This window comes from Carettochelys insculpta, chromosome 20 (assembly GCF_033958435.1).
Source record: "Carettochelys insculpta isolate YL-2023 chromosome 20, ASM3395843v1, whole genome shotgun sequence".
Taxonomy (NCBI): Eukaryota; Metazoa; Chordata; order Testudines; family Carettochelyidae; genus Carettochelys; species Carettochelys insculpta.
In genome coordinates this window covers 21,519,649-21,534,464 of record NC_134156.1, presented here as the reverse complement: position 1 = coordinate 21,534,464, position 14,816 = coordinate 21,519,649, and the positions used below count along the sequence as shown (strand labels likewise).

General features: G+C 44.4%; 1 protein-coding gene across 1 annotated transcript in view; it reads right to left on the bottom strand.

Annotated features, from left to right (window-relative positions):
• Window positions 1–458: 458 nt before the first annotated feature.
• The window catches only part of KCNJ16 (potassium inwardly rectifying channel subfamily J member 16), a 49,299-nt gene continuing 34,941 nt past the window's right edge, over window positions 459–14,816 (bottom strand). Inside the window, exon 2 of the mRNA XM_075014760.1 lies at window positions 459–4,082. Within this exon, the coding sequence (XP_074870861.1) occupies window positions 2,782–3,963 (1,182 nt within the window). The 5' untranslated portion in view covers window positions 3,964–4,082 and the 3' untranslated portion in view covers window positions 459–2,781. The remainder of the gene's footprint in view (window positions 4,083–14,816) is intronic.

Genomic DNA, 14,816 nt, shown 5'->3' with positions numbered 1-14,816 from the left:
CTTAATATGCTTCTTAGACTAGTGGCACCAGATTAAATAAGTGTGAATTTTGGTTGGTCACTTTAGATGAAGGGGGAGGGGATGTACACTGGCAGTCATCTATAGCTTCAGGTTGTGGCTTCCCCAGTGAATTTATTTATAAGGTCAAGGGCTTCATTTTTATTTTTAAATGCTTATCCCACAGCTGTTCTGTCTTGTGCTTTACAAATCTTTCTGTGGTATCTCAGCACACAAGACAAGGAAGCTGCAAGCTCTCTGACTCACGGTTGCAATTTTCCATCCTGGGTTCTGTGCTGTGTTCCCTGTAAGCTGAGCACTTGGGTGGCCACTCAGAATCATTTGCTGCCCATCTGATTAGCAGAGCACTGACAACTAGATTTTGTGCTTCTGTGGATGTGGTAATTTGTATGTCTCGGTGCACATAAAAATGTATTCCACACATAGAAAAACTCTGGACATGGATGCAAAGATTAAAGGAACTAGTGGTTGTGCATGCCAGTAGACTATACTCTCCCTTTATTCATTTCTTTGTTCCTGTGTCTTTGTTAATGGAAAGCCATTGCACACATTCCCCAGTTTAAGTATATATATCTTTTTATATACTCTGAAAAATTCAGTGAAAACAACAAACAGAGAAACATTGGAATAGCCAAACTGGAGGATCAGACTAAAAATTCATCTATAGCAAGCATTCTCAGGCTGTTTTTTTCCCCCCTTTGTCTGGTCCCCCTTTGAAAATATTTCAGGCTATGATGGCCCCCACATACACACCCAAAACTGGTAGCAAATTATTGTACATCCTTATAAGTACATAACCCTGGGGGTCACCACTACTTCTGTGCTGCTGCTGGTCATGGCAGTACTGCCTTTAGAGCTGGGTGCCGGAGAGTAGCAGCTGCTGGCCAGATGCCCAGCTCCGAAGGCAGTGCCACTGCCAGCAGCAACACAGAAGTAAGTGTGGCATGATAGAAAGTGGCATGGCAGCTGCTGTATCCCTTTTCTGCTCCCTCAGGGAATAATTTTGTGATCTCATGACTCCTTTACAATAGACTTGTGATCCCCTGTTTGGGTCACAACTCCCAGTCTGAAAGACATTGAGCTACAGTCCCGTCTCCAACAATGGCTAGCCTTAGCTGCTTCAGATAAATCTATAATAATTGCTTGGGTGGAGTGTTATGCATTAACCTGCCCACACAAGAAGTTTCCTCCTCATCCACATCAGCTGGCTTATGGCCCAAAACACACATTCTTGTACTGTACATACAGACACAGACTCATCTATATCTGTATCTACAGCTCAATGTATATGACAGTATTCTGGATTTCATTAGCAGTAGACATTTCCAGAAAAGGGTAATCTGCTTATTATGAACTTGTATACAATGAAATTCGATTTATAAAGCCCTCTTCCTTTAACGTTTACATACAGAAATTGCTTTGTTACATGTGTAGTACCCAGAGGCATCTGGGGTGAGTGAAGTCTCTGCTCTACAGCCTGGGCTGAGAGCTAGCTGGCCTTTAGCTCAAGTGGTAGAGTGCAGGGCTTTAGACCCTATGCTTACAGATTCTATACCTGGGGCTAGGAACCCAGGTCTGTGAGTGTTACAACTGGTGCATTGGCTGGGAAGAACTGCTGGAAGGTCTCAGAAGCTTGGGATGTGCTTCCTCAGCCCAAGGAAGCATGCAGTTCCCAGAGGCACTGAGACCTCATCTGGGGGAAGTGAAGTCTCTGCTCTACAGCCTCAGCTGAGAGCCAGTTGGCCTTCAGCTCACATGGTGGAGTGCAGGGCTTTAGAGCCTATGCTTGCAGGCTCTATCCCTGGGGCTAGCAACCTGGGTCTGTGAGCATTACACATGGATAAATTTATACATGTAGGTGTTTACCAGACCAGCTGTAAGAAGGAGAAAATGAAAAATCCCCAAGTGGTTTCAATGTATTTGCAAAGAGTATAGTTTAATAGCTCTGTTTCCAGAAACACCTTTTCCTGCTTGAAAGGTATCCCGTGCAAGGAACTATATCAATTTTAGCATGCGTGATCTGTAGATAATGCAGAAGTGATAACAGGTGGACTCCAGTGAAATCCAGATTAACAAAGAAATCTACATCAAGGGTTCAGAATAGGATCCAGAACATCGAAGGGATCAGATAAAGAGGGAACAAATACAAAAGCAAGGCAGTGATACTGTTTGTTTTTACAGCTCTTGGGTTTTCACTTCCTGAGCTGTGCAAATAATCTTGGCAGAATTCAGCACTTATGTACACCTTACAGATATGTTCTCACTACTCTATTATGATTTTTCCTTTAAAAACATGAATGAATGTTCAAAAGATCCTCCCACTATATACGCTAATTTTGAAGCAATCAAATTTCTGCAGAAATTTTAACAAGAATTTACCAAAAAAAAAAAAGTCATCTAAAATATTGAGATCCAAAAGGTAATACATGCTTGAGTTTTGAGTGGAAGAATAGTTTAGTATTTTCAATGCCACAGTGAGATTATGGATACCCCACTCCCATTAATTTGGGAATCAGCCATCCAAATAAATTAGATAGCTTTGAAAAACCTACCTATGCAGTCCATTATGTTGTTTTCCTCCTCTGATTAGATTAATATATACCTAGAATTTGATTTATTATGTAAATAATTGTTTTGTATGCTGTTTCACCTTGCTTATATTTTGCAGGCTGCTTAGGGAAGAGTGGGGGCAGTAATTTTAATTGCAATGAATAGCTAGATCTTGGAACTGGCTATGATTCTATTTAAGGTCAGTGGCCCTTTCTAATAAGGCAGTTCCCTAGAATCTTGTTTGGCAGGTTTCATTAGATCTTCTACATCTTCAGAACTGCTGATGAGGGCAACTGCCTTAAATGTTGTATCTCTGACCTCCAGGGTTGATGTACATGTTCCCCGGTCCATGGTTTTCACAGGTCTGTTCCATTCATGTTCCTTCCAATCCAATTGTTTTGCGCTGCAATAGGGAACATAAACTTCTGTGGTTTCCTCAAACTGTAGGCAATCCACGTTATAATATTTTTTCCTCAACTGCAGGACATCCTTAAACCTGTGTCCCCAAAGGATTTCTCGGGGGACATAGGAACTTCTTGACTGGTGTGAAGTTCCAGTGGAATCACCAGTGTAGACAAATGTAACCAAGATTTCAAAGCTGTCTTTGGCCAAAGCTTTCCGATCTAGGCCATATAAAGGGCTGTCACAGTCAATTTCGTGTACAATGGTCACTGGTGTAACAAGTAAGATCTGGTCATTTAGTAACTTCAAGTCCTTGTATTCCATTGTCATTCTTCCTTCCTTATCTTCCACATAGCGGAGAAGCTGAGCCCTTACTGTGCCTTCAACCATGTGGTTTGGCCGGAAGTCACCGACACGCCACATGAGGCAAAGTTTATCATCTCTTAGGCCTACTGTGGCATAGTAGCTGAAGCGGATGGTCTGAGCTCTCTTTCGAGCTGTAGCCATTTTAGCCAAGGCGGCTCCAATAATGAATGTGTCAATCACACAGCTTAATACTGACTGTAGGATCACCATGACAATGGCTACAGAGCACTCTTCGGTGACGCAACGAAAGCCATAGCCTATGGTTGTTTGGGTTTCGAGTGAGAATAAGAATGCCCCTGTGAAGCTATGTACCTTAGCAACACAAGGGGTTATTTCTTCATGCTGTACTAAATCGCCATGTTGCATAGCTATAAACCAAAAGATTAAGCCAAAGAACAGCCAAGAAAGGATGTAAGATAAAGAGAATATCACAAACATATGGCGCCATTTGATGTCCACTAACGTGGTGAAAATATCGGCCACGTAACTCTCCCATTCTCCAAAGATATGTTTGAAATACACGTTGCAGGTGCCATCCTTGTGGAGAAATCTCTTATGCATTTTTTTTGCCCCCATTGTGGTGCCTCCAGAGGATGAGTTTTGGTAGCTGAGCTTATTTCCTTGCATGTTCACAAGCCTCTAGTGATCACGAGCTCCATCATCTGTCTTGTGTCAGCTCAGTGGCCTCAGTTTTTGGACATGTCCATGGTTCCAAGAGCTAATTGTTCTTGCTCTTTATTTGAAATCTACAAACAAAAAAGAAGAGAAGAAAGTTCAGTTTTGATTGCCTATGCTGGACTTTCCCAGATACCTAAACGCATTGCCTATGTGGTTGCAGTAACTGTTTATTACACCTCTCACCTCAGAAAGCATCACTCAAGTCTGTACTTGTAAAATAAACCTTGCTGGCAATTTCCTAATTATTTTAAGATTTTGTATTCAGTCAAAATGGACAACAACAAATATTTGTTTTCTTTATTTTATATGCTATATTCCTGAATGTTCTCACTAGTAGCCTTTGGCTTGGATGAATTACCATCAAGACTTGATTGGAATGAGAAGCACCTGCAGGTGGACCTTTTGAACAAAGAAATGGAATGAATGAATTCAAAAACAGATTTTCTTAAAGGGATGTATTGAGTTGCCAAGCTTGGAAATCTGAATCTGGTTGCCCAATTACAGATTGAGGTACTCAGCGAAGTTTACCAACATGCTGATACCTGGTAAAGTGCTAAGTGTCAACTGAAACAACCCACTGAGCACAAATGTAAGCACCTGGATTTCAAAATTTCATTCTGAGGGTCAACTTCTGCTCTCAGACCCATGGCTGCAAATCCTGAGAAACTCAGTTGAAGTCAATAGATGTACTTTGGATTTATAATTGCGTAACTTAAAAGACAACTTAGACCTGAAACATCATTCAAAGTGTTCTACCAACATGTGAGAGAATTTCACACATTTAATCTAAACTCTTGATTGCCCACCAGTCTTTAGGACAACTATGTTTGAGTTCCATGGTTTTTCTTCCATAGCTTTGCAAAATTCTGCTAGCAATATTGCTAAAAGAGTTCAAATTCTTCCTACTTAGGGCTAAGAAGACTGTGTCATATACTTGACATCAGCGAGCCGCACTCTTGCCTCGCATTGCTGTAAATCGGGTAAATCCATTAACATCAGTGGGGCTAGACTGCTGTAAAACTGGGTTAAATCAGAGGACAATAGGAGCCTGTAAGCATTGCAACGTGTAATAACAGAGAAATTGAGGTACCGACAAAGTGATGCCTGGCCCATTTCATGGTCATTTATAACTATGCAGAAGGGGTTTGAAACATGACAAATCAGAGTTGATTGTAGGGCTGCCTGAAAAATATCTAGCATAATTTTATTTTTACAGAAACCTGAGTTTTCAGCTGAACAATATTCTTCATAGGAAGTCACTGCCCTTCTCAAAAAAATGATTTTTTAACCAAAAAATAACATTCTTTCCCCCATCTGCCGCAGCTTTTCTTACAGTTTTCAAACAAAATGTTTAGCATTAGGTTTTCCAATGAAAAGTTAAACTTTTCCATGGAAAGAAAAAAAAAATTAAGGCATTGACCAACCAGCTTGGGTATTGAGCAGCAACTCTTTATCGTGCATGAGTGCAAAGTGCAAATGACAACATAAGATTCAGGGTACAGAAGAAATTGTCCAATAGAGCACAATACTAGATAAGCTAAATTAACGGACCAAGAATTCTTCTATTTGAGGAATAATGATAGGCATGCTTAGACACTATTCCAAGAACACTTCAAAGCCAAATATAGTTTCTTTTTCTTCCTTCTTTTATTTACTTGTTTTGTCTCTTTTACCTTTTTGGGGGGAGGGAGCATTATTTAATTATTTGTGGCACACAAATGAATGTGACATCTAAGCTGTGTCTACACGTGCACGCTACTTCGAAGTAGCGGCACTAACTTTGAAGTTAGGCGGCGAGACGTCGAAGTCCCTAACCTCATGAGGGGATCGGAATAGCGCCCTACTTCGACGTTCAACGTCGAAGTAGGGACCGTGTAGACAATCCGCGTCCCACAACATCGAAATTGCCGGGTCCTCCATGGCAGCCATCAGCTAGGGGGTTGAGAGATGCTCTCTCTCCAGCCCCTGCGGGGCTCTATGGTCACCGTGGGCAGCAGCCCTTAGCCCAGGGCTTCTGGCTGCTGCTGCGGCAGCTGGAGATCCATGCTTCAGGCATAGGGTCTGCAACCAGTTGTAGGCTCTGTGTATCTTGTGTTGTTTAGTGCAACTGTGTCTGGGAGGGGCCCTTTAAGGGAGCGGCTTGCTGTTGAGTCTGCCCTGTGACCCTGTCTGCAGCTGTGCCTGGCACCCTTATTTCGATGTGTGCTACTTTGGCGTGTAGACGTTCCCTCGCAGTGCCTATTTCGATGTGGTGCCTCGCAACGTCGAAGTTGAACATCGACATTGCCAGCCCTGGAGGACGTGTAGACGTTATTCATCGAAATAGCCTATTTCGATGTCACCACATCGAAATAGGCTACTTCGATGTAGGCTTCACGTGTAGACGTAGCCATGGAGTCATAGTCTCAGAATGTGGCCTTTATTGAAAAACACAAGCGTTTGTTTGCTAAGCTTAACCTATGGCTTTCAACATCCATTATAGTGCTGTCCATTGCAGACTTTTGACCAAACATTTAATGTTGCCTTTGAACAACAAACAAAAGTTGAAAATGATTTTCTCATTTGGAAAAAATTCCATTATGTTTGGTGTGAAAATGAGGCAACATTTAATCAAAGGTCAATATAATTTTGAACAAAAAACGGTTAATTGTTTTTCTTGTTGACTGGTTCAAACAATAGTTCCTTAAGAAACCACAAATGTCATGGGTCTGTAAGAATACCAAAATAGTTTATAAATCAAGGGCTACTGAGCTAATTCTCTTCTTTACTGGTTCCAACAGAAAATCATCATGTTTTAAATATGGCATTCCATTGGCACCCTCTCACATTCTAATGGTGCCGGCAACACTTTTCTCCTTAAGAGCTTGGATTTTGTAGCAATGTGTGAGCTGCAAGGACCAGTATTTGACATATGCTTATGTGGGTCCTAGCACAATGAGACTTTGAATTCAGTACAGGCCTCTACGGAGGTACAAATGTCAACATCTGTGCACTTATGAATATTTGTATGCAAGTATTCTTACATTATCATGAAGACATACCACAAAACTGGAGGTATGATTTTCATAAACAGCCATGTGACTTAGCAGCCAAAACTCCATTGAATGTTTTGCAATTTAAACTCCCAGATGAGGGGTCAGCAACCAAAAAGCAGAAAAAGCCTTTTTTTTTTTTAAATTTGATAAAAAACTCAATAATTCAAGAGCTGCAATGCAAGTGAATATCAGACAGTCCATAATAAAAAAAGTCAAATCACACATTTTGCAAGTCCTGTTTCAAGAACAGTGTACACACATACCTACAATGCACTGCACATATTAAAGGAGGAGTTATCCAGCATTTCAAGATCACATATCATTTGCTATCGAGGTTTGAGTTGCTCATTGTTTGACTTTTAGGTGTTCACCAAAATATTGAAAATAATCAAGAGAGTTTTTTTTTTACTTTGCAATTATACCATTGATAGCCACAAAGCAGACCTTAAAATGCCACATATGGCTCCAGAGCTGCAGGTTGCAGACCCGCCCTAGATCATTTACGTATTTCTAGGTATCATGCCCTATATCTTGGATATGTGATTAAACAGAAGCACATGTATGAAACACATCTAAACAGTTTAAGGATGACCCATGAACAAATTTCATGTAGTAAATAAATTATGTCAACTGATGATACAGTATTTCATCCCATTTTTACTAGTGGGGACACAGAGATACAAAGAAAACACATGACTTTCCAATAATAATCAAAGACAGAGCTAGGCTCTGAATGCAGCTATCAATAGCTCCTGGTTCTGGGCCAAAACCACTACGTCATTATGCCCTTTGTAGGATAATGTCATAATTATAACATTATGTTATAATTTGCATTTTGAAAAGAATCTACATGAGTTAGGAGCATACATCCCATTGACCAACAATGGAACTTGTGATCCCAAATCTTTTAAACCTGCCTGTTTTGCTCTCTGCTTCAGCATCAGGGGTAGACTTGATGACCCACTGAGAACACTACAGCCCTGTATTTCTATGATCCTGTATAATTCTCCTCCTAGAAGGAGGAGAATGCAATTTCTTTGTCCTTGTCTGAAAAGCCACATCAAGTTCTATGAGCTGGGCTAGAGGTTTGTAAAGATTAACTGAAAAAGAACTGATTCTGAGACATGCTCCTTTCATTAAAGTTCATGGATCAGTTGCTGCAAATGAATCTCAGATATTACCAAGGAGCAAGATTTTTTTGCTATCACACTGACTCTTTTTGTGTTCCTGGCCATGAGCATGAACATCATGATGCTCTTCTTCCTTTATTCCTCCTCCTCTCTCCAGACAACCATTTTGCTCTCTTCATCAGTGCAGGAAGTGTGTTGAAATTTACAAGAAACTTGCTGAGCAACTTTCCTTCTTGGAAGGAAGGAAAGAAAACTGCTGCTAAAAATGGACAAATTTCAGAAGGGATAGAAATTCCCTGCAGGTAAACATCCCTAGCTCCAGACCTTGATTCAAAGCTTCTGTGACAACTGCAGGGGTCCAAAAATCAGGCTGGAGATCAGAACTCTCATTAGTTATGTGAACCCAAATCAAGACCCAAATTTAAGAGACGGCTTCTAAAATAGCTATAATGCTAGGGGCTGGGCGCCAACCTCACACGAGTGTATTTGAAAATCTATGCTCTTACTTCACAAGAAAGACAAAAGGCAGGAGGGAGAGAAAGGCATAGAAGTGAAATAACTTTTTTAGCTTACAGGAAAGTCAATGGCAGATCCAAGCATAGAGCTGGATCTTCAGACTCCCAGGCCAGGAAGTGAATAATTTAAACTTAAGAAGAAATAACACTGTTTTGTATATATCATTATTATTATTACCTCTTCAGTGGAACCCAAGTCAGAAGAGAAGTATGAAAAAGCAGACAAAGGGGAAAAAATGAACCAAATTGGAGCTATTCTGAGATACGAAAAAGTGTATCAAAATTGGATGACGATACTGGAAGGTTCTAACTGTTTCTGAGCCTTCTTTGGCCATCTCCCATTTTGATGTGAGCACGATCTGAACTCTTGTTTGAATTTTGTCAGCTTGCTCAGAGAAGTAATAGCTTTGGAACATGGAGCATTCAATTTAAGGGCTTGGAGGCTCTCTGTAAACACGAGTTCCAACTAAACCCTGTAATTTTAAATTTATTGAGCATGGAAATATCATTTTAAATCAATCTTATTGTAGCACCTTCAGCTAATACCCTATTAGTTGCTTTTACACCCATCATGAATCTATTTCCTCATCTTTATGTAAACTAGTAGGGGTAAACAGTTGTTCAACGAAATGTCAGTCAGCAGTCTGGTTGTAAAATATTAAGCAAAACAATGTGAAAATTTTTGTTCCAAAATAGTTCTATTCTGAGAATCAGATTAAATAGAAAAGAAAATAATCAAAAACCTGAAAATTAGTTACTCTCTCACTAACCCTGATACATTCAATGAGTCTCATTCTAGCATTGGCTTAGCAATCACATCACACTTTCACCATATGTTGGGGGGGTGGGTCTGAAAATTTTCCAGGTTTGAACGTTGTTGTGTAACCCTGGAAGATTTTCAGATCAGAGACAAGTAATGTGAAGAGCTGCAACATTTAGTACTGGTTTGGATCTGATTTATACAATAGTTCCTCTTTTGAAAACAAAAAAAAAAAAGCCAAATCTCTTACAGATAAAAGAATCTAACATGAGACCTGATTTGTGATTATTCTTGTGCTATGAGACATTTACTTCTCCCTGCACAGGAAGGTACTGTGATTTATTCCTGGATGTCTAAAAGTTTTCACCTATTCATGTGCTCTAGTAGGCTTTTATCTCACTAATTTCTCACCTTACTTTTCCATTGCTACCACAGCAACTCAGGTATCTTGTGTCTTACCCACCCTGTCCTCCTCAACCACCAAAGAAAGTCTAAAAAACTCCCTCTTCCAGATAATGTCCTGCCCACTCCTGGCTCAGGCATCATTGTTACCATTACACCCACCATCATATTCTTCTCTGGCATGATTCCTTTTACATTCAAATTCTCCCCTCTTCTCAAGTCACAATCAGTCACAATCCCTGGAAGCTGAGTGCTTGGGTAGTAACCCAAGAGACATTCAAGTGCCAATCAATTGATTAGCAGAGTGCCCACAGTGCCCACAGAATGGTGGTTGACATCTGCACAAACCTCTGTGCACATAATAAAATTTATTCCGTGCATGGACAGAAAAAAATTTGAGGGAACACTGATCCCAGCCAGTGATGGCGTCCTCTAATCAGTGAGCTACGTTTAACTTACTATCCAGTTACGAATGTAATTAACTTTAAGGATATGAGACACTGGCATTAATTTTTTGTGGAACTACTCCCGATAAAATTATGTACTTTACTGGATCAGGACCTAAGCAGTTGATCCTAGATGAGTGAAGTTAATGTGTCTTTTAACATGGAAATCTGGGAGAACAGGATCCAGACCAGAGTCATGAGCTATAGTGAGTAATTGAAATTCAGAATAATTGTTCTGAAGTCAATGGAATGAAGTTTTCCAAATCAAATTATTCTCATTTCTCTTTCATATAAAGTGTGTGTCCTCATTTTGCTCTTCAGCTTGGAAGGTTCATTCAAAGTTAATGCAAGCTGGTAAGACTGCAACATACCAACTGGCAACAGTCTTGGGTGGAACAAATGTTTGTTCATTTATTTGTATTAATTCTAGCAGTAGCATCTTATAAATGATGACTTTTTTTCTACCTCATTTTATATATTTAACAACTGTTCCTTTTAAAAAAAACCCAAAGAAATAGATCCTGGCGTGTTCAAAGCTTGTTTTTTAGTTGGACATAAGAAAGTAAAATCATTCTTGGACTACCCATTCCAAACCTCAATAACAGAAAGAAACCTTAAAATATCAATAGAAAAGTGTTTATTAAACATTTTAACAGGCAGACATAAATAGCACAGAACAGCAAAAGGTTGTGCAGATTTTCAAGTCATGCAGCGGTGCTGTAATCAGCATTGGAACAACTCACAGCAACAAATATATTGACATTTAATTCATCCAAGTAAAACCAGGATCCCTTGTGCCTGTAGAAACCATGCAGGACCATCCTGCCCAGTCTGGAGCCAACTGCCCCTGTAACCACCTTCACCAGTAAGCCTTAATGCTTATTTTTCCTTCCCCTCCTGTTCCTCTGTCCCCACATTCTCAAGGAACTTCCCTCTTCTTTGGTGTACTATGTGCTCTTCCCTTGCCCAGAGATAAAGTAGTGTGGGCAGAGTTCTCTCCTTGTGGAAATCCCCATATTTTCAACCCTGTGCAAACACCCCGGTGTACCCATGAAGAACACAGGGTCTCATGTACAAAATTAAATTTAAATGATGAATATTCCTGCACCCTGAACACGAAATAGGATTAAGAATCTCTGAAAAGAATATGGCTGGAACTCTGAGTACCCCAGGTTCCACAGGGCACAACTGTAAATTGGCTTAGGTCGACAGAAGCCAAAGATCAAGTCCAATGACTTACATAAGCTGAGGGTACGGCCCCTCTGCTTGAGAACGGATCTAGCTCCCATCTCTTAAAGACTGCAGAGCAGCAGAGCCAGAGCTGTTCTATAGGTTGGCTATTTTGCTGCAATGGAAGAAGAGAGGTGAGATATGGCATGAGCACATGAGTATTGTGGCCTTAGTTAAAATAAATCAGCATTATGGCCATCAGGACGAACAGGGGCCCCCATGGGGGAAAACTGAGCCACTGATTTCTTATTGCATACCTATGTTAAAGGGCAGAGAACTGAAATAAGTGCTTTTAGGGCTCCCCTATTCAATATTAATATTAATCGAATTCCTTCAATCACTGTAGAACAGGTAACACATGGCCAACATCAAAGAAAGCTTCCTTCAGGCCCTGCTCCATCCATGCCCCTTAATGAGAGCTGTGCAAGTTCAATAATTTTGGTTCACAGGGCTTCAAGCAAATAGACTGTGTGAGTTTGCCCCAGGTCGAAATCTCACCTAGTGGGTGAATGGGTACCATCCCTGAACCTAAGCGTTCTTGTAAATGTTCGCACTTCCAGTTGTGAATTTGACCTTCTTATCTCCAACAAAGCCCTCATACTCAGTCAGATCTGCTGAATTTTCCGTAGTCTTCCATCTTTCTAGCTAAGTCTACACTGGGACGCTACATTGAAATAGCTTATTTCGATGTAGCGAAATCGAAATAAGCTATTTCAATGAATAGCGTCTACACGTCCTCCAGGGCTGGTGCCGTCGACATTCAACGTCGACGTTGGGCAGCGCTACATTGAAGTAGGCGCTGTAGGGGAGCGTCTACACACCAAAGTGGCCCAAATCGAAATAAGGGTGCCAGGAACAGCAGCAGACAGGGTCACAAAGCGGACTAGCACTTCCGGGGCAACAGCTAGCCACTCCCTTAAAGGGCCCCTCCCAGACACACTCAGCCTGCACAGCACGCGGTCTGCAGAGCCACAAGCCCGCACACCCCGTGTAAGCAGCATGGAACCCCAGCAGCAGCAGCAACAGCAGCAGCAGCAGCCAGAGGCCCACACACCCGCCCCTGCAGGACCAGTGGCTGCCCTGCTCAGTGCCATGCAGGAGGCAGCTGACCATCTTTTATTTGTGGAAGAGGAGCTGACCCCAGGGGATGAGGAAGCAGCCCCAGACCTTGCTGCCCTCCCAGTCCGCCCCCACCTCACATGCTGCCGGCTGTGGAGATACCCCATGAGCACAGACTGGTGGGAGCGGCTGGTGCTTGGCGAGTGGGACAACGACCGCTGGCTCCGGAACTTCCAGATGAGCCGACAGACATTCCTGGAGCTCTGCCAGTGGCTCACCCCTGCCTTACGGCACCAGGACACCCCCATGTGACGTGCCCTGCCAGTAGAGAAACGGGTCAGCATCGCTGTCTGGAAGCTGGCCACTCCAGACAGCTACCGATCCATAGGGCAGCAGTTTGGCGTGGGCAAGGCCACCGTCAGAGCTGTCCTCATGGAGGTAAGAGGACCCAGGGGGATGGGGGAGCCCTGTGGGGAGGGAGGGGAGCCCTGTGGGGACAGGGGGAGCCCTGTGGGGAGGGCCGGACACACCCTGAACACCCCTCACCGGTGCTCTCTCATGTCCTTCCCCTGCAGGTCGTCCACGCAATCAATGCCCTGCTCCTCCACAGGCTCGTGCGGCTTGGGGACCCGGATGCCGCCATCGCGGGGTTTGCCAGCCTGGGCTTCCCAAATTGCTTTGGGGCTCTGGATGGGACCCATATCCCCATCCGTGCCCCGGAACACAGCGGAGGATGTTTCCTCAATAGGAAGGGATACCATTCCGTGGTCCTGCAGGCCTTGGTGGACAGCCGGGGCTGCCTCTTGGACATTTGTGTCGGCTGGCCTGGCGGTACCCATGACGCCCGGGTGTTCAGAAATTCAGGCCTGTGCCGCCAGCTGGAGGCGGGGACCTACTTCCCCCAGTGGGAGATCCCTGTGGGGGTCACCACCCTGCCCCTCTGTGTTGTCGCAGACGCAGCGTACCCCCTCTGGCCCTGGCTCATGCACCCCTACATGGGCCACGTCACAGCCAGCCAGAAGCGGTTCAACACGCGCTTGAACCATGCGTGCCAGGTGGTCGAGCGGACTTTCGGCTGCCTCAAAGGGTGCTGGAGGAGTTTCCTCACCCGCCTGGATGGAAGCCTCACCAACATCCCCCACGTTGTGGGCGCGTGCAGCGCACTCCACAACCTGGTGGAGAGCAAGGGAGAGGCCTTCTTCCGGGGCTGGGCTGTGGAGGCTGGCAGGGCTGACGTCCAGCCACCCGCTGCCCCCAGTCGCCAGGTCGACCCTGAGGGGATCTGGGTCCAGGAGGCCCTGCGGGCCCATTTTGACCAGGCTGCGGGGTGAATGCTGGCAGGGCCAGCTGCTGGTGAGTCACCCACTGCACCCTCCCATCCTCCACAACACTCCCTGCCCCCACGCCCACACCACAGAGCACCCGAGAGCACACACACCCCCACACTTTTCTTTCAAATAAATGGAAATGTTTTTTTAAACAAAACAGTGCAACGTTATTATTAACAGAAGGAAGGTGGGAACTATGTACATGTGGGGGGGCAGAACAAAAACTATTTACAAATATGGGGGGAATATGTACAAAGGGGGGGGCAACATCCTCGGCCCCGCACCCTATTGTCCAGTGCCTGGTGTTGGGGGGCATGACCCACGTCTCGGCCGGAGCCCTGGTCGAGGCTGGGTGGGGGCCGGGAGAACTGGCAAATAGGGCCGGCCAGTGTCCGCAGGCCCATGGTCCCCCCTCAGGGTGGCAGACGGTGGAGGGACGGCAGGTGAAGCAGCGGGCAGAGCAGCGGGTGGCGTGGCGGGCAGAGCGGCAGGGGGGCCAGGTGCTGCTCAATCTGTTGGAATGTGCGCATGAAGGCCCCCCAAGCCTCCTGGCACCAGGCCAGCTCTCGCTTCTGGAGCTCTAGCCGCGGGTGGCTCCTCCTCTGTCGGCCTCATCCCGGGGCTGGTCTGTGCTCCGCCGAGGGGCTGGCCTGCTGGGATGGCCCTGGTGGGCTCTCCGGGACCACGGACACCTCGCCGGCGCTCTCCAGGCCCTCCGATGGTGCAGCTGCAGAACACAGGGGGGAACAAGAGTGGAGACAGCCGTTAGTGTTGGCCCTGACCCGTGGCCCTTGTCCCCCCACCCCTCTGCTGCTGGTTCCCCATCCCTGTCCCCCGGAGATGGTGATGATGATGATGGGTGTCCCCCCCTACGGGGGACCCTAGGTTCCGCTCCCT